The sequence below is a fragment of the Loxodonta africana genome, chromosome 2 (genome assembly GCF_030014295.1).
Source record: "Loxodonta africana isolate mLoxAfr1 chromosome 2, mLoxAfr1.hap2, whole genome shotgun sequence".
Taxonomy (NCBI): domain Eukaryota; kingdom Metazoa; phylum Chordata; class Mammalia; order Proboscidea; family Elephantidae; genus Loxodonta; species Loxodonta africana.
Genome location: NC_087343.1, coordinates 76,750,483 through 76,771,399, shown reverse-complemented (window position 1 = coordinate 76,771,399; position 20,917 = coordinate 76,750,483). Strand labels below are relative to the sequence as shown.

Below are 20,917 nucleotides of genomic sequence, written 5' to 3'. Positions count from 1 at the left end.
ACTGGGTATAATTACTAAAAATCAACTGCATGATTAAAATACTTCTTTCCTGTAACAGCTTTATTGATATAATTCACATACCAAAAAATTCATCCATTTAAAGTGTACAATGCAATCATTTATAGTATATTTACAGAGGCGTGGAACTGCCAGCACAATTTTAGAACTTTGTTACCCCCTTCCCCCTCCCCGAAAAAAAGCCCATACCCAAATCGCTAGGTTTTAAGAGTAGATATTTACTCATTAGTGAAAAGCTTGTTTTTAGCTGGGTTATTCATCGGTTTAATCATTTAACAACTAAGCAAATAATATTTTTTATGTATTCTCTCTCCTAGGTTCCTGTGTAAAGTATCTGACAAATTTCTACCGCCTGGGTGTAGCTAAAAAGTTCAGCTTACCCTTTTTAATCAAAAAATTCTTTCAGTGAAATTTTTGTTATTAACTGACAAGAACAGTTATAATATTGCTGGTATTGACAAAACAAGGAGGGCAATTATAATGAAGAGTTGTACTTACACAGGATCTTTTATCTGCTGATCTCAAAACACTTTACAAATAGGTAGCACCCTCATGGGGTGTCCACTGAATAGGACCTGGGACAAGTAAAATCTTATTATAACCCAATACAAAGACATTCAAATCTTTTTAATAACTCCTAAGACGAAGTAGGAAAAAAAGTTTTATCATCTATTGAAAATTTAAGTCCAGAATCACAAGGACCTTTAAAAGAACACAAATTTTCCAGTATTTACTGTTTCCTCTTGCTACCCTAATTTAAGTGAGATGACTGCTGTTAACAGATGCATATCAGTCCAGATTCCTTTTTGTGTGCATATAGAAACACGTCAATTTTAATATAAAAATTAGGATATTATACATATCACTTTGCAGCTAAATTATCAATTACTCTGAAATTCAGTTGAATTTAAACTATAAGGGTGCCAAGTCACTAAAAATGTTGTTTTTTTTTTCTAGTGTAATACACAGCCTACAAGTGAGTCCTCCGTGAAATTTCAATATGAGTTTAAATAAGTCATTAAGCCTATTTTAAAAACCAAAATCTCTTGTAATTTTCTAATATAACTTCACAGTTACAAAACAAATATAAAATGAAAAACTGAACATATTTCCACTTGAAAAAATGCATGCCTCTGTTAACAATGTTATGAAATTCCTACTCTAATGAAAATGGAACTGTTAACAGACTTGTGTTTTAAGAGCCACGAAAATTAATAGTGGAAAAGCACAAAGAAAAAAAAGCCACAGATTTTAGTCAATGATTTGAAACTTCTTCAATAAACCTTTCAAGAACAATAAGTTAAACACTAAAAACAAAAACCTGGGTATTCTTCATTTTGGATGAGTCCAAAAGTTGAAAAATAGGCAGAAGATAGAATGTATTTTCTAAAATCAAATTATGGATAAAAACACTGATTTTACCTAGTTTTGCTCGCTCCCTCTCTCCCTCCTTCCCTCCTTCTCTCTCTCTTTCTCCAAAAAGGTCAGGAGGTGCTGCCATGCAAACAGTAATAATATGCCTAACCTTCCTCTCAACTCCAAAAACTAAATAAGTATCTTCACTTCCCACCCTTTTTACAATTTCCTTTTATCCTAGCTTTTACTGACACTTATTAGATAACCTGGGATGGTCACTAGAAAATGTAACATTAGTATGTGTTTGACAGTCTCACTTCATGCTTCCTTCTCTGAGAAACACCATTAAAACACTCATCTAATTCAGAACATACTTCTTTTCTTTGAAGAACAGCCCCTCTAGGAAGGAAACTGCTAGAGACACTTTGCCTGGAAATTCAACAAATATACAATGACAGTCCTCTAGTGCCATCTTTGCTTTGGAAACTGCCAGCAAGAAGAATAAAATATATGCAAGCAGTTTTTCCATAGGTAAACAGGAGGTTCAACCGGGAGTTACAATATCTTCTACATAATGCTCTATTTGTACATGGAGATTTTCAGACAGGATTCACTTAAACTATCCCACACAGCCATCTGCAAGATATTGCTAAATCAAAAAATAGTCATTAAAAGATGTGGAATGAGTACTGCTCGACAGTCAGCACTATTTGATACAGGTACAAAAGTTACTAAATACATTTGCTGGTTGACGAAGGAAAGAAATCCTTAAAAACATTAAAAACAATTTCCCCACTCCTCACATACTCCTCCCTGATCTTTTTAGTTACAACTCACCTCTTCCAGTTAGCTCCACAAGTTAATCCTTCAATCTTTCTAAATAGGTATTAAACCCAGCCCAGTGCTATGGAGTCAATTCCGACTCACAGCGACCCTATAGTATTACATGGGTTCAATAAAAATAACAGAAACAGTGACAGAATGATAACTGCTTTAATTTTATGCCTTTCACATTTTCTGTAACATGGTTTTTACTTTCAAAACGAAAAAAGTACAACTCAATTTCAGCTTTCTCAATACAAGGTTTCCCCCGCTATCTGAAAGTAAAACATTCCTATGAAATAATTTTTTAAGTCAAAATGGTATAAAGCAATTACCACTAATTTAAACAGGAAAATGTTTGAGTGTTCCCAGACCCAAAAAATCATTTATCAAATCATACCAAATAACACATACAAGCCTAAAACAACACTAACATACAGTAAAAGCATGAATGATATGAGAGGTATCACTGCCCCACACACCTGTTAGTTTGTCGTACTGTGGGGGCTTGCATGTTGCTGTGATGCTGGAAGCTATTCCACCAGTATTCAAATACCAGCAGGGTTACCCATGGCATGATAAATACACAGCTTACATAAAGCAGATGCTGAGTGTACTTCCCTGGGAAGGAGCTTGGCGATGCCACTCTAGCTCCTAGGGGTACATGCTGCCTCTTTAATAGCTCGCTACAAAACAACACTGAACGACAAATGCTGAACACTATTTCCATTTTGCCTTTTTTCATAAACACGAAAACCCTCTTTGGATTCCTTTCTGTTAGAGAAAACAGGCACTAATGTAGGTCTTTCAAAAAAGCAAAATGATGTAAAGCGAACTTTCAAAACGTGGGGAATACCTGAAACTCTTTAATCTATCCTTACAAAAAGGTAGAAGGCCACCTTCTTAAACTGGCAATGAGGTCACATTAGTACTTACTGCTCCAGGCCTTTTAATTAACAAATTTTTTTAAAAAAGGAAGTAATCGAAATGTCCAAAAGGGGAGTGGTTAAAAAAAATTTTGGCCTAACCATTCTATGGAAACCTATGCAGTCACAGAAAATATTTTCAAAAAATCAGCACATGAGAAAAGTGCATGATGGTAAAATCAACTGCAAATACCAAGAAATGAAATTATATAGTAGAACCCATTTTTAATCTTGTATTTATGTAAAAAAAAAACCTTAAAGGAAGCAAACTATAGGTAATTTTTATTTTCTACTGTATTCTTGTGAGTTTTACCTATCACACAATAATGGTTATAATTTAAAAGCAGAACAGTCGCTGCTAGCTGTTGTTTCAACCAACTAAAAATTCACTCTCCTTGGTTTTAAGTCCCCACCTCTACCAATTTGCTTTACTTGTGGTGTACCTTCCTACGTTTTCCTTAAAGTCAAGCAAATATGCTTATACCTTCTATGACTTTTACTCCTGCAGTTCCATCCGGGAGTACGAATATCTCCTCTACTTCATCACATAGTTCACTTCCCAATTTAATCCTGACACTGGCCACTCCAGAAACATCCTCTAGCACTTTTACTAATAGATATAATTACAGGTCCAAGTTGCTGTTGTACTAAATCAATCATTTATTTTATAAGGATCAGCATAGAGTTCATTCCTGCGAGGCGGAAGTTAAAGATGTCCTAATGTCCAACTTTTCCAAACTGCTGTACCACTCCATCGTCTCTAACATCAACTACTCGTCTTCCCCTCAGTACTCTCCCTCCCATCTTTGGAACTCACGTACCATACTTACAGTTAAGTGGTTTATTAGGGAAGTGACAGGGTACAACTCGGGATCGGGATCAAATTGAAAGTAATAGTAACAACTCAGGATGCAATTCCTCAATCAGGACAGCTTCTTTTTGCTCTCTGTCACCAGGCCCTGATGGGGGCCTTCTGGGGCAAGTGTTACAACTCTTGGCTCCACGGGTTGGCAAGTGGCAAGCCCCACCGTGCTGTCTCCTGCCAGTCTCCTCGTTCACCGCTACTGCTCTTACAACTGTTGTGCCATTGTCTCTATCTTCCGTGTTACAGCTCCTCTTTCTCTCTCGCTCTATGTCTCCCTCTAAGCCTAGCGGGACAGCAAAACTGAACAATCCCCTCACTGGGTTCCATATACCTCATTCACAGGGTCCCATCCCCACAAGGGTGCCATGAACCTTATTTACATTAGCAAGCTATTCAATCCGCTTGGTAAGCCAAGCTTCTCATTTGCATAGTCCCATCCAGTCATTTGGTGGGAGTTACAAAGACTATGGTTAGAAGGGCCATATTAAGTAATTCACTGCACCATACGTACTTTTTTGTTTCTCCCCACATCTGACTGGTTTATACTTATCTTAGAGGACCAAGTGGTTACTAAATTTCTTCCAACTCCAATATTCTTTAATTTTTGCATACTTGACAGCCAAACTTGTATTCCTGTTCCTTTGTAAGTGTTCATGGCATCATATATCCATATGGGATTTCTTAGGGTACTTCAGTTAACCACTCTAGAATTATGAAATCAGGATGGATAATCTCAGGAGATATCCCATGACTTGAAAAACTCCTTCCATAAGGGCCTATGTTAACCAAATGAGCAGCGTAACTTTTTTCCAATGTTGTTTACCTACATAATTTTAAAAGTTCTACAAGGATTAGAGCATTTAGGATTCAGTGCGTGGGGCCTGAAAAGAACCCAGATGTCAAATTTTTATCCTTTTCATATTCAATGCTATAAAATCTTCTCCCTGAAGTGAACTTATGCAGACTAAGTCAGTATCAATTTTTCACTTCCAAATTTCTGTATTAAGGCAAACACACAAAACAACCCCCCCCCCAGAACAACAACAAAAAAAAACCCTAAGGGTCTTGCAACAAATTTTAGTGACATCTAAAATGCTGTAATTTTATAATGTCAACCTATCAAATCTACTTGAACCAATTAGATGAACCTGTAGTTTGCATTTTCATAGGCGGTCTCTTGAAAATAATTTTGGCATGACTAACAATTATGTAACAATACATTTTAACTTAGTGTATGTTATTTGTTTGTATATATATACTTTGGAAAGCAACATGAAAAACTGCTAACAGTGATTGCTTCTGGGGAGAGCCTGATGGCTGAAAAAAAGAGTGGAGCTGTTATACTGTATTTATCCTCTTATCTTTTGAATTTTGAGCCATATAAATTTTACAAACCTGTTAATTAATATATATGTATACAGTTTTTTTTTTTTTTTTTAAATATATCATCTGATGAGATTATATCCTAAGCATGCATACATCCCTACCTATGATATTTGGAAATTTCAAGTAATAAAAAGACAGCCTATATTCTGGGCCTTTATAGTTGCTTCAACTAAATTTTCTAAAGATACTATTTTTATTTTCATATGGATAAATAACCCCAATGAGTGTGTGCATATGTGTGTGTGTGTGGTTGTTAGTCTTTTATCTAAGTCAGCTGCCTTCAAGTCAATTCCAACTAAATTTAGATTAGATAATAACACTCTGTAATAATGCTCTGCATTCCAAGTCCTGTAATAATGTAATAATGCTCTGTAATAATGCTCTGCATTCCAAGTCCTAGTAATAGCAACTACAGATTTTTAAAAACCATTTTAATCCTCTTAGTTTTATCCATGGAATGACAGGTCAGTTTTCGGATATGTAACCCTGCTCCACTGAAGCATAATAATACCAGTGAAACCAATAGACAAATGGAATGAGACTTCTGTACCAGTTAGCAGTCAGAGAAATAAGGAAAAAAGTACCTAAGATAATTGTTCTTCATTCATTTTTTGATGTGCTGACTGGGGATGCTGTTGTTAGCTGCCATAGTCAGCCCCAACTCACGGCGATGCCATACACAATGGAACAAAACACTGCCCAGTCCTGCTCTACCATCAGGATAGGTTGTGGACTGAACTACTGTGATCCATTGTATGAGAACCAGGGTTTACACTGATGGATTTTCAGAAATAAATCATCTGGCTTTTCTTCCTATTTCATCTTAGTCTGGAAGCTCCACTGAAGCCTATCTAGCATCACAGCAACATGCAAGACTCCACTGACAGGTAAGTGGTGGCAGCACTTGAGATGCACTGATTGAAAAAAGTACCCAAGTCTCCATAAGAAGAGAACCCGGGCCTCCAGCATGCAAGGCTAGAATTCCACCACTGAGCCACCAATGCCCCCATGGAGATAATCTCTAGTAAAAGTCATCTAACTAAAATGGTGGTGATGTCAGTTCATTCAACACGATGTATGCAAAAGAATACTTGGGGTCCTTCGGTGAATGTTTTTTATGCTATATATACAACATGATTAGGTTCCAAAGATCTGGTAGCTATGCAAGTATCAGCATTCTGTGAAAATGGAGATTTTGTTTTGTTTTGTTTCAGACCGTCCATTTGCTTGACTTTTATTTAGAAAATATGACCACAGAAATAACAACAGCTAAAATTTATTTCTTTGTTTTGTTTTTTCTTTATTGTACTTTAGATGAAGGTTTACTGAACAAACTAGTTTCTCATTAAACAGTACACATATCGTTTTATGACAATGGTTAGCAACCCCACAACGTGTCAACACTCTCCCTTTTCAACCTTGGGTTCTGTATCACCACCTCTCCTGTTCCCTCCTGCCTTCTAGTCCTTGCCCCTGGGCTGGTGCGCTCTTCCTGTCTCATCTTGTTCCATGGGCCTATCCAATCCCTGGCTGAAGGGTGAACCCTAGGAGTGACATCACCACCGAGGTGAAAGGGTGTTCCAGGGCCATACTCTCAGGGTTTCTCCCGTCTCTGTCAGGCCAGCAAGTCTGGTCTTTCTTCTTGAGTTAGAATTATCTTCTACATTTTTCTCCAGCTCTGTCAGGGCCCCCTATTATGATCCCTGTCAGAGCAGTCAGTGGTGGTAGCCGGGTACCATCTAGTTGTACTGGACTCAGTCTGATGGAGGCTGTGGTAGATGTGGTCCATTAGTCCTTTGGACTAATCTTTCCCTTTTATCTTTAGTTTTCTTCATTCTTCCTCGCTCCCAAAGGGGTGAGACCAGTGGAGTATCCTAAATGGCCACTCACAGGCTTTTAAGACCCTAGATGCTACTCGCCAAAGTAGAATGTGGAACTTTTTTTTTATAAACTATGTTATGCCAGTTGAGCTAGATGTCCCCCAAGACATGGTCCCCACAGCCCTCAGCCCAGCAATTCGGTCCCTCAGTGGGCTTGGATGTGTCTACGGTGTTTCCACGACCTTGCCTTGTACAAGTTGTGCTGGCTTCCCCAATATTGTATACTGTCTTAACCTTCACCAAAGTTACCACTTAACTATTGTCCATTTAGTGTTTTTCTATCCCCATCCCTCTCCTGCCTCATAACCATCAAAGATTGTTTCTTTTTGTGCGTAAACCTTTTCATGAGTTTTTACAGGAATGGCCTCATACAATATTTGTCCTTTTGTGATTAATTTACTTCACCCAGCATTAAAAAAACCAAATTCACCCATGTTGTCAGATGCTTCACAGGTTCATTATTGTTCTTTATCATTGCATCATACTCCATTGTGTGTATGTACCATAGTTTATTTATCCATTCAACTATTAATGGGCATCTAGGTTGTTTCCATCTTTTCGCTATTGTGAACAATGCTGCAATGAACATGGGTGTACATACGTCTATCCGTGTGCCTACTCTTATTTCTCTAGGATATATTCCTACGAGTGGGATTGCTGGATCACATGGTATTTCTATTTCTAGCTTTCTAAGGCAGCACCATATCATTTTCCTAAAATTGTATCATTTTGCATTCCCACCAGCAGTGCATAAGAGTTCCGATCTCCCCACAGCATCTCCAACATTTGTTATTTCCTTTTTTTTTTTTTTGATTTGTACCAGTAATGCCAGGGTAAGATGGTATCTCACTGTGGTTTTGACTTGCATTTTTCTAATGGCTAGTGATTCGGAGCATTTCTTCATGTGTCTGTTGGCCACCTGAATATCTGCTTTGGTGAAGTGTCTGCTCCTCTGCCCATTTTTTAATTGGGTTATTTGTCTTTTTGTTGTAGGACTGTTGGATTCTCTTGTAGATTTTAGAGATTAGACCTTTACAGCTAAAATTTATTGATGGGCTCATCACTGTGAGGAGTCCAGCTAGAGAAGATAAAGCTGTTTAAAGCCCGGCTGCGTGACTGGAGGGCCCACAGCCCTCTTTCCACACTTCCACACTTGACCCTCCACCTGTGCAGGGTCAGAGCTTCCCTCAGGGAGCTACCTCCAGGGCTCCTCTCCCACTCCTGCAAGCCCTGTATTCAAACTATGCTCTGCCCTCCAGGCCTGGCAAGTCACTGTTGTGCTGGGAGCCTGGCCACTCATCCAGCCCCACCAAAATGGAGGCTCCAGGTCCAGTTCCACTCACTTTGTGATGTCATTAAACTTGCACACATTTCTTCCAAACACCCTCTCCAATGCTTCTTTCTTCCCTCCTTTCCCATCCCATAGCAATTTTGAGCTGCAGGGCCTCAGGTTGCATAGGAGCTGTGAACCCTGACAGGCATTCACTGGCCTGGTGCTGCCCGCACGTCCACCCACAGGCCATCACCGCAGAAGAGGGCAGCCCATACAGCAGCTGGACACAACACCCCTGCCAGCAGGAGGAAATGGAGGGTGAGGGGCAGCACAGCCCAGCTTCCCAGAGGCCCTCCTTGCGGAAGGGATACTCAGCAGCTGTTGCCACCAAGCCCACCACCTCGTTAATGCAAAAAGTAGTTCAATAGTAGATTTTTTACTATTGGCGTAAACGCGAAATGTCAGATAACAAGATGGCCAATAAGTGAGTAGGGATGTGTGTGTGTGTGTGTGTGTGTGTGTACATACAGATAACATGGTAAACATTTATATATAAAAAATATATATATATATTTTTTATATATATAAACACACGCATACTGATGGAGATTATTACATAAAATAAGGTTTATAAGGTAATCAATTCAAGCATGCTTACTTTGTTTTCTCTTAAATAATTATCACCTATGAAATACATTCTTTTTCTAATTTTTAAATAATTTGGCATTACATAAAAATGCAAAGCAATTTTAATTACTATAGTACAAAGTTGATGCAGATAACTTCAAGGCTATACTTTTCTTTAATTACATAATCTTCTGAAGGGCTAACAACTGTTTGTATGAATAAAAGGTAGCAGTGTGGATTTCTGCTATCAAGATTATTTCTGCTGTCCAATTTTATTAGAAAATAAGAACATTTTCAGCTTATTTATCAATGGCACAATACTTTGTGGCAAGAACCGACTTACTGGCAACAACACACCTGTTGAGTAGAAAGTTTTTAATACATTTTTCTCTTCAGAGTATAGCATTAAGGATTTATAACAGCATATAGTTTTAGTTAAGAAAAACTACAAAGAAAAGGGCAGGATGTGTTGTTTTTAAAAGAACTTGAAGGGGGTTTGAATGATTTAAACTTTCCTCTAACAAATGCACAATGAAAAAGCTTATCTATATATGGGGAGGGGGGATGGTGGAATTAATAGGCTGTTTTGTTACAAACCTAAAATTTCAAGGGCTCCCATTACCTCACCTTGTTAGTTTCATTTCACTTTGACAGTGCCACTTTAAACACCGGGAGAAAAGTGAAATCAATACTATGAATTTTTTATTTGAAGGAATTGTTTTAAAAATTATCCTGAAATACATAAAATCCAAGTTGTCTATAAAAAGACACCTATCAAATTCTCAGAAGCTGGTTATGTAGTTAGCTCCTACATTCTTCTAGCCCATTTAGCCCTCCTTTAGAATTTTTTAAGCTCCAACTTAGAGATTTCAGCCCCAATTTCAGGCAGAAAATAAAATAAAATGCACTCTATTTTACTATCTGTACTCAAGTTCTGTTCTAATACAATATTTAATGGAAGTGAATGCAAATACTGAAACATTAGTTAGATTTTGGAATGCTCTCTAGATTTTGGATATCAAAGATTATCCTCATTCCTTTAGTAATATGGACACACAAACACTTGTATAAAAATGTTCATAGAAGAAGGCGGACCCAAGACAGTGGAACAGACAGACGCTTCCAGCGAGCCCTCTTACAACCAAGACTCGAAAAAACAAGTGAAATGAGTATATTTACGACAAGCCAGGAGCCCTGAACATCAAAGGCAAGCTTAGAAAATGAACTGAGGGCCAGGAGGAAGAAGAGATGGTTCAGAAGCAGAGAGGAGTTACCGGACGTGAACCGTGGGGAGCCCTAAGGCACCATTCCCCAGAGCAGCAGCAGCGGGCTGGTACTAGCGTTCAGCCGCAGTTTCCTCAGGGAGAAGCAGCCAGCCACACAGCCTACTCACAGCTCCGGAACCAGAGAACAACAGGGCTCTCAGCAAAAGCTAAGTACTTGGGGCATATTTTACTGTGGTCCCCCCCTCCACTCCAGCCGGCTTCACCGGCTGATTTCCCTGGGCCTGAGATAGGCCCTGTTAAGCACCTAGAGCCATCCTCCCAACCTTGGAGAAGAAATAAATTTGCAATTTGAGGAAAAGACAATTTGCCAGCTTCACTAACCGGGGGAGCTCAGGATAGAAGCAGTTCCTGTCCAGGCATAAACGGTCCATGGACTTTTAGTACTTTTCCCCTCTGCAGGGACCTGTGTGGGCCTATTTCAGGAGAATAGGCCCTTGTTGGTAGACTTGAACCATGTCAGCCATGTGGCAGAGAGGTGGGTGTTTCAGGTTTGTCATTGCTTTGCCATTTAAACAGGGTCCTCACCTACCCACATCAGGGATCTAAGGACTGGTGGCTCCACTCCGGTCACCCAGCCACCCGTGACAAGGGTCCAAGGATAACTGGTACCTCCGAGTCTGTATAACCAAAAACATTGGGTGCCCGTGGTCTGCCTGCAGAACGCACCCACCTGTACACTCTAGGGAACATGGACACACTTTCCTCAGAGACACATGGGGGAAAATTCTCAGGCCCCTAACTTGTTCAGAGTATGACTCCCTTCTGCAACCGGATACTGGTACCTATACCAATCACCCCTGCCCCTCTTAGACTGTAGGACAGAGCCTGTACCACACGCTTAATAATTAGCTACCTGGAAACCTGAGCTGAATTCATACAAGAAAACTGAATGGACTCCTAGACTGATGTACCTGGTAACAGCTCTAGACATCTGGGGACAGAATGTCAGAGCTCCAAAGGCAAAAATAACCAAGCCGGCTCACTCAAGCAACCCATTTGGGCATATCATATCAAAACAAAACAAAGCAGAAGCTACCACACGGTAAGCAAACATAAAATACACTAATACAATAACTTATAGATGGCTCAGAGACAACAGTCAATACCAAGTCACATAAAGAAACAGACCTTGATCACCTCAACAAGCTCTCAAAACAAAGAATCAAGGGATCTTCTAGATGAAAGTGCATTCCTGGAATTACCAGAGACAGAGTACATAAGATTAATATACAGGGCCCTTCAAGACATCAGGAAGGAAATGAGGCAATACACAGAAAAAGCCAAGGAACACAAAGATAAAGCAATTGAAGAAATTAAGAAGATTATTCAGGAACACAATGAAAAATTTAATAAGCTAGAAAAATCCATAAACAGACACCAATCAGAAATTCAAAAGATTAACAATAAAACTGAAGAAGTAGACAACTCAATAGAAAGTCAGAGAAGCAGAACTGAGCAAGTGGAAGGCAGAATTTCTGAACTTAAAGATAAAGCACTTGGGACTAATATATTTGAAGAAAAATCAGATAAAAGAATTTTAAAAAATGAAGAAAACTTAAGAATAATGTGGGACTCTATCAAGAGAAGTAACCTATGAGTGATTGGAGTACCAGAACAAGGAGGGATAACAGAAACTACAAAGAGAACTGTTGGAGATTTGTTGGCAGAAAGCTTCCCTCGTACCGTGAAAGATGAGAAGATATCTATTCAAGATGCTCATTAAACTCCACATTAGGTAGATTTTAAAAGAAAGTCAACAAGACATTATAATCAACCCTGCCAAAGCAAAAGATAAAGAGAGAATTTTAAGAGCAGCTAGGGATAAACGAAAAATCACCTACAAAGGAGAGCCAATAAGAATAAGCTTGGACTACTCGGCAGAAACCATGCAGGCAAGAAGGCAATGGGATGACTCATATAAAAACGTGAAGCAAAAAAATTGCCAGCCAAGAATCTTATATCTAGCAAAACTCTCTCAAAAATGCAGGTGAAATTAGGACATTTCCAGATAAAGAAAAGTCTAGAGAATTCGTAAAAACCAAACCAAAACTACAAGAAATACTAAAGGGAGTTCTTTGGTTAGAAAATCAATAATATCAGCTATCAACCCAAGACTGGAACACTGGGCAGAGCAATCAGAAGTTAACCGAGACAGGGAAATCACAAAAATAAACCTAGATAAAAAAACGTTCAAAACAGGGAAACAGCAATGTTATTATGTAAAAGACGACAACATTAAAAAAATAAAGAGGGACTAAGAAACAGTCATAGATCTTCCATATGGAGAGAAAAACAAGGCAATACAAAGAAATAAAAGTTTGGGTTAAGTTTAGAAAATAGGGGTAAATAATAAGGTAACCACAAAGGAGACAAACTATCCTACACATCAAAATAAAATACAAAAAAAAAAAAAAAAACAGAGACTCAGCAGAAACAAAATCAACAAAAACGAATGTGAGGAAAGGACAATATATAAAGATAATCTACTCAGCACACAAAATTAAGTGAGAAGAAGAAACTGTCAACAACACACACAAAAAGACATCAAAATGATGGTACTAAATTCATACCTATCCATAATTACACTGAATGTAAATGGACTAAATGCACCAATACAGAGACTGACAGTGACAGAATGGATTAAATAACACAATCCATCTATATGCTGCCTACAAGAGACACACCTTAGACTTAGAGACAAAAACAAACTAAAACTCAAAGGATGGAAAAAAATGTATCAAGCAAACAACAATCAAAAAAGAGCAGGAGGGGCAATATTAATTTCTGACAAAATAGACTTTAAAGTTAAATCCATCAGAAAGGATAAGGAAGGACACTAATGATTAAAGGGACAATACACCAAGAAGATACAACCATATTAAATATTTATGCACCCAATGACAGGGCTGCAAGATACATAAAACAAACTCTATCAGCATTGAAAAGTGAGATAGACAGCTCCACAATAATAGTAGGTGACTTCAACACACCACTTTCAGTGAACGACAGGACATCCAGAAAGAAGCTCAATGAAGACACGGGAAGATCTATCTAAAAGCTACAATCAACCAAATTGACCTCGTAGACATATACAGAACACTCCACCCAACAGCAGCCAAGTACACTTTCTTTTCTAGTGCACATGGAACATTCTCTAGAACAGACCACATATTAGGTCATAAAGCAAGCCTTAGCAGAATCCACAATGCTGAAATATTACAAAGCATCTTCTTTGACCATAAGGCCACAAAAGTAGAAATCAATAACAGAAAAAGCAGGGAAAAGAAATCGAACACTTAGAAAGTGAACAACACCCTGCTCAAAAAAGACTGGATTATAGAAGACATTAAGGATGGAATAAAGAAATTCATAGAATCCAGTGAGAATGAAAACACTTCCTATCAGAACCTTTAGGACACAGCGAAAGCAGTGCTCAGAGGTCAATTTATACCAATAAATGCACACATACAAAAAGAAGAAAGGGTCAAAATCAAAGATTTATCCCTACGACTTGAACAAAGAGAGCAACAAAAGAAACCCACAGGCACCAAAAGAAAAAAAATAATAAAAATTAGAGCAGAACTAAATGAAATAGAGAACAGGAAAACAACTGAAAGAATTAACAAGACCAAAAGCTGGTTCTCTAAAAAAAAAAAAAAAAAAATTGATAAACCACTGGACAAACTGACAAAAGAAAAACAGGAGAGGAAGCAAATAACCCAAATAAGAAATGAGATGGGCAATATTATAGCAGACTCAACTGAAATTAAAAGAATCATATCAGATTACTATGAAAAACTGTATTCTAACAAATTTGAAAACCTAGAAGAAATGGATGAATTCCTAGGAACACACTACCTAACCAACTAATACAAACAGAGGTAGAACTAAATAGACCCATAACAAAAGAAGAGACTGAAAAAGTAATCAAAAAACTCCCAACAAAAAAAAGCCCTGGCCCGCACAGCTTCACTGCAGAGTTCTACCGAACTTTCAGAGAAGAGTTAACACCACTACTACTAAAGGTATTTCAGACCATAGAAAAGGACGGAATATTACCAAACTCATTCTATGAAGCCAGCATATCCCTGATACCAAAACCAGGTAGAGACACCACAAAAAAAGAAAATCACAGACCTATATCCCTCAGATGCAAAAATCCTCAATGAAATTCTAACCAACAGAATTCGATAACGTATCAAAAAAATAATTCACCATGACCAAGTGGGATTCATACCAGGGATGGTTCAACATTAGAAAAACAATGAATGGAATCCATCATATAAACAAAACAAAAGACAAGAATCACATGATTTTATCAATTGATGCAGAAAAGGCGTCTGACAAAGTTCAACTCCCATCCATGATAAAAACTTTCAGCAAAATAGGAATAGAAGGAAAATTCCTCAACGTAATAAAGGGCTTTTATACAAACCCAATAGCCAACATCATCCTAAATGGAGAGAGCCTGAAAGCATTCCCCTCAAGAACAGGAATCGGACAAGACGCCCTTATCACCATTCTTATCCAACACTGTGTTGGTGGTCCTAGCCAGAGCAATTAGGCTACATAAAGAAATAAAGGGCATCCAGACTGGCAAGGAAGAAGTAAAAGTATCTCTATTTGCAGATGACATGATCTTATACACAGAAAACCCTAAGGAATCCTCCAGAAAACTACTGAAACTAATAGAAGAGTTCAGCAAAGTATCAGGATACAAGACAAACATACAAAAATCAGCTGGATTCCTCTACACCAACAAAAAGAACACTGAAGAGGAAACCACCAAATCAATACCATTTACAGTAGCCCCCAAGAAGATACAATACTTAGGAATAAATCTTACCAGAGATGTAAAAGATTTATACAAAGAAAACTACAGTACACTTCTGCAAGAAGCCAAAACAGGCCTACATAAGTGGAAAAACATACCTTGCTCATGGATAGGAAAACTTAACATTATAAAAATGTCTACTCTACCAAAAGCGATCTATAGATTTAAAACAATTCTGATCCAAATTCCAACGACATTTTTTAATGAGATGGTGAAACAAATCACCAACCTCATATGCAAGGGAAAGAGGCCCCGGATAAGAAAAGCATTACTGAAAAAGAAGAACAAAGTGGGAGGCCTTACTCTACCTGATTTTAGAATCTATTATTCCGCCACAGTAGTCAGAACAGCCTGGTACTGGGAAAACAACAGATACATAGACCACTGGAACAGAATTGAGACTCCAGACATAAATCCATCCACATATGAGCAACTGATATTTGACAATAGCCCCAAAGCAGTTAAATGGGGAAAAGACAATCTTTTTAACAAATGCTGCTGGAATAACTGTATATCCATCTGCAAAAAAATGAAACAAGACCCATACCTCACACCATGCACAAAAACGAGCTCAAAATGGATCAAAGACCTAAATATAAAATCTAAAATAATAAAGATTATGGAAGAAAAAATAGGGACAACGCTAAAAGCCCTAATACATGGCAAAACAGTATATAAAACATTACTAACAATGCAGAAGAAAAACTAGATAACTAGGAGCTCCTAAAAATCAAACACCTATGCTCATCCAAAGACTCCACCAAAAGAGTAAAGAGATTGCCTACAGACTGGGAAAACGTTTTTAGCTATGACATTTCCAATCAACGTCTGATCTCTAAAATCTACAGGACACTGCAAACTCAACTACCAAAATACAAATAACCCAACTAAAAAATGGGCAAAAGATATGAACAGACACTTCACCAAAGAAGACATTCAGGTAGCTAACAGATACATGAGGAAATGCTCACGATCATAAGCCATTAAAGAAAAAAAAAAAAATTAGAGGAATACAAATCAAAACTACAGCGAGATTCCATCTTACTCCAACAAGGCTGGCATGAATCCAAAAAACACAAAATAATAAACATTGGAGAGGCTGTGGAGAGACTGGAACACTTACACACTGCTGGTGGGAATGTAAAATGGTACAAGCACTTTGGAAATCGATTTGGTGCTTCCTTATAAAGCTAGAAAGAAAACTACCATACGATCCAGCAATCCCACTCCTTGGAACATATCCTAGAGAAATAAGAGCCTTTACACGAACAGATATATGCACACCCATATTCACTGCAGCACTGTTCACAACAGCAATAAGATAGAAGCAACCAAGGTGCCCATAAATGAATGAATGGATAAATTATGATATATTCACACAATGGACTACTATGCATTGATAAAAAACAGTGATGAAATCTGTGAAACATTTCGTAACATGGAGGAGCCTGGAAGGTGTTATGCTGAAGTTAAATTAGTCAGTTGCAGAAGGACAAATATTGTATAAGACTACAATTATAAGAACTCGAGAAATAGTTTAAACAGAGAAGAAAATATTCTTTGATGGTTACGAGAGTGGGGAGGGAGGTAGGGTAGCAGAGGAGTAACCACTAATTAGATAGTAGATAAGAACTACTTTAGGTGACGGGAAAGACAACACACAATACAGGTGAGGTCACCACAACTGGATTAAACCAAAAGCAGTTTCCTGAAAAAACTGAATGCTTCGAAGGCCAGTGTAGCAGGGGCGGGGTTTTGGGGACCATGGTTTCAAGGGACATCTAAGTCAATTGGCATAATAAAATCTATTAAGAAAACATTCTGCATTCCACTTTGGAGAGCGGCATCTGGGCTCTTAAATGCAGCAAGCAGCCAGCTAAGATGCATCAATTGGTCATCAACCCACCTGGACCAAAGGAGCATGAAGAACACCAAGGACACAAGGCAATTACGAGCCCAACAGACAGAAAGGGCCACATAAACCAGAAACTACATCAGCCTGAGACCAGAAGAACTAGATGGTGCCCAGCTACAACCGATGACTGCCCTGACAGGGAACACAACAGAGAACCCCTGAGGGAGCAGGAGAGCAGTGGGATGCGGACCCCAAATTCTCATAAAAAGACCAGACTTAATGGCCTGACTGAGGCTAGAAGGACCCCGGTGGTCACAGCCCCCAGACTTCTGTTGGCCCAGGACAGGAACCATTCCCAAAGCCAACTCTTCAGACATGGATTCGACTGGACAATGGGATGGAGAGGGATGCTGATGAGGAGTGAGCTTCTTGGATCTGGGGGAAACTTGAGTTTATGTTGTCATCTCCTGCCTGGAGGGGAGATGAGAGGGTACAGGGGATTAGAAGCTGGAGAAATGAACACGAAAAGAGAAAGTGGAGGGAGGGAGCGGGCTGTCTCATTAGGAGAAGAGCGATTGGGAGTATGTAGCAAGGTGTATACGGGTTTTTGTGTGAGAGACTGACTTGATTTGTAAAACTTTCACTTAAAGTACAATAAAAATTTTTAAAAATGTTCATAGAAACATTATTATAATAGTCAAAAACATCAAACAAAGCTATGCTCAAAGCTCAATTAACAAAAAACAAAACAATTTTAAAATGTTAAGATGCAATTAAGAATTAAGTTAGCAAACTTCAAAAACACATTCATAAATCAAAAAAAATGTAAAGCATTTATAAGAACGTCAATTATCTTGTAGTAAACAATCTTGATAAGTGTTTTTAAAAATTGCAATTATAAAACCTAATAGCTAAAATTGACAAACTGATCCTGAAATTCATACAGAAATGCAAGGGACCCTGGATAGCCAGAACAATTTTGAAAAAGAAGAACTGAATTGGAAGATGCATACTTCCCCATTCCAAAACTTACTACAAAGCTACAATAATCAAAACAGTGTGGCACTGTAATAAAGATGGACAATGGAATAGAATTGAGAGTCCAGAAATAAATGCTCGTTTATCATCAATTGATTTCCAACAAAGATACTAAGAGTATTCAAAGGGGGGTGGGTGGTCTTTTAAAAAAATGGTGCTGGGACATCTGGACAGCCACATGCAAAAGAATGAAGTTATACCTCTTCCTTGCACCATACACAAAAATTAACTCCAAGTGGATCATAAACCTAAACGTAAGAGCTAAAACTATAAAACACATAGAAGAAAAAAAAAATAAAAATAGAAGAAAACATAGAAGTAAATCTTTGTAATCTTGGGTTAGGCAAAGGGTTTTAGATAGGACACCAAAAGCATAAGTGATATCTATCTATATGGGATCAAACTGACAATGACAACTCGAAAGATCAGATAGGAAACTTAGGGGGCAGTGAGTTTATGTTAAAGGGAGAGGACCAACTCAGAAAAGGAGGGTGAGAATGGCTGCACAACTCAAAGACTGTAATCAGTGTCACTGACTTGTACAGGTAGAAAGTGTTAAACTGGTGTATGTTTTCCTTGCATATTTTCAACAATGGAATAATTTTTTTTAACAAAAGCACAACTGATCAAAGAAAAGGGATAAATTGGAGTTCATCAAAAACACTTCTGCTTCAAAAGGCACCATTAAGAAAGTGAAAAGACAACCCATAGAATAAGATGAAACATTTACAAACCATATACCTGATAAGAAACTTGTAACCAGAATATATTTAAAAGCCTTACAACGCAATAATAAAAAGACAACCCAATTAAAATATGGGCAATGAATCTGAACAGACATTGCTCCAAAGAAGATATATAAACAGGCAATAAGCACATGAAAAGATGCTCAACATCTTTAGTTATCACGGAATTGCAAATCATAACTACAATGAACTACTGCTTCACACCCACTACGATAGCTAATATGAAAAAGACAGGAACCCTCAGACATAGCTGGCGGACTTGTAAAATGGCACAGCCACTCTCAAGAATAGTTTGGCAATTCTCAAAATGTTAGAGTCTACCCTATGATCTAGCAGTTCCACTCCTTTGCTATATACCTCAAAGAAATAAAAACATGTTCCTCAAAGAAATAAAAACGTGTCCACCCAAAAATTTGCATACAGATGTTCATAACAGCATTATTCTGAGCAGTCAAAAACTGGAAATAACCCAAATGTCCATAAACTGATAATGGATAAATAAAATGTGGTCTATACATTTTTTTATACATACAATGGAATATTACTCAGCAATAAAAGGGAATGAAGTCCTGGTTTATGCTACAACATGAACCTTGTAAACACGCTAAGTGAAAGGAGGCAGTCACAAATTACCATATACTATGAGATTCCATTTATACAAAATGTTCAAAATAGGCAAATCTATACAGACACAAAGTGGATTAGTGGTTGCCAAGGCCTGGGGGGAAAAGAAATGGGGTATGACTGCTAATGGGTACGGGGTTTCTTTCTAGAGTGATAAAACTGTTCTAAAATTGATTGTGGTGATAGTTGCGCGCCTCTGTGAACATATTAAAAACCACTGCATTGTACACTTTAAATAAGTTTATTGTATGGTAAAAAAAAAAAAAAACAACCTAGATGTCTAGTATTATGTTGCTTCTGGAAAACGAGTAAAATTTAAGACAAAGAACTATTAATCGATTTGATCACCAAGCGAGTCCATGCTTGAGATACTTAGAATTAAGAATTTAGGATACATTCCTTACTAACGGAAATATTTCTCCTTTAAATATTTCTAAATCTTAATTAAAATGGAAGTGCAGTATCTGCAACTGTCAGGACATAAAAATAAAATTCAGCCAAAATACGTGAGTAAACAAGCTACTTTCCTGTACATGGCCTGAACTGTACTTCCCATTACAACAAACAATAACTGCAGAAAAACATCCCACAGGGAAAGTGAGAAGTCATTCTCAAAAGAGAATATAATACTAAGAAGAGGGGTGTGGAAAGAATGAGGAACGGGAAAGAGCGCAGGGGATAAAGCGAGGTCTTAGTACATTTAAGCCCAACCAGTTCACTTGTATTAAATTCAAATTCTATATGCTTTGTGAACAGGCCCAAAGGCAAATACTGGGCACAGACCAACGAGCTGAGCTGCGAGGCCGAGAGGAAGTGCTTATCCAGCCCAACCCAGCACGGGATTTCGCGTGGAAATGGTGGGGGGCAAAGGGGATAAGATGGGGGCCTGTGGTGCGAGACGGCAGCTGGTCGCCTTTCCACCCGGCTCTAGCCTGCGCTCCCAGGCTGCGCGCAACGGGAGGCGGCCGCGTCGCCCGCCCGTCCTTCGCGTCCGAGCCGCCGCGCACACCCCTTGCGGAGCGCGCCCGGCGCCGGGAGCCTCCGGTGTGGCCGAGTCCCGTCTCCCGCCCCATCCGGCGCTTTGTCCTGAGCCCAGGAGAACAGCGGCCCCTCGGCGTCCTCGCCGCGGGCTGTGGAACCGCGCTGACAGCCCCCGTCCCCGGCACGGCAGCGTCCCTAGGCGTCCGGGTCGCCCGGCGACCCGTAGCAGGCCGGACGACCCGTAGCCGGCCGGGAGAGCCGCAGCCAGGCGGGACCCAGAAGAAGGCGGTCCAAGGACGCTCGCCCTGCCGGGGGAGCCGCCACCGCCCCTCGCATAGACAGGCCGACGTCAGGCACCCAGTGTCCGAAGCCGAAACCCACACAATTTCCAACATACTTC

At 38.9% G+C, this 20,917-nt stretch overlaps 2 protein-coding genes across 3 annotated transcripts in view; both read right to left on the bottom strand.

The window, feature by feature from the left end:
* The window catches only part of FCHO2 (FCH and mu domain containing endocytic adaptor 2), a 149,104-nt gene that overhangs the window by 128,061 nt on the left and 126 nt on the right, over positions 1-20,917 (bottom strand). The window lies entirely within an intron of this gene.
* The window catches only part of LOC135228298 (uncharacterized), a 32,569-nt gene extending 11,652 nt beyond the window's left edge, over positions 1-20,917 (bottom strand). The window contains exon 1 of the mRNA XM_064273004.1: positions 517-20,917. Coding sequence (XP_064129074.1) covers positions 20,274-20,912 — 639 coding nt within the window. The 5' untranslated portion in view covers positions 20,913-20,917 and the 3' untranslated portion in view covers positions 517-20,273. The remainder of the gene's footprint in view (positions 1-516) is intronic.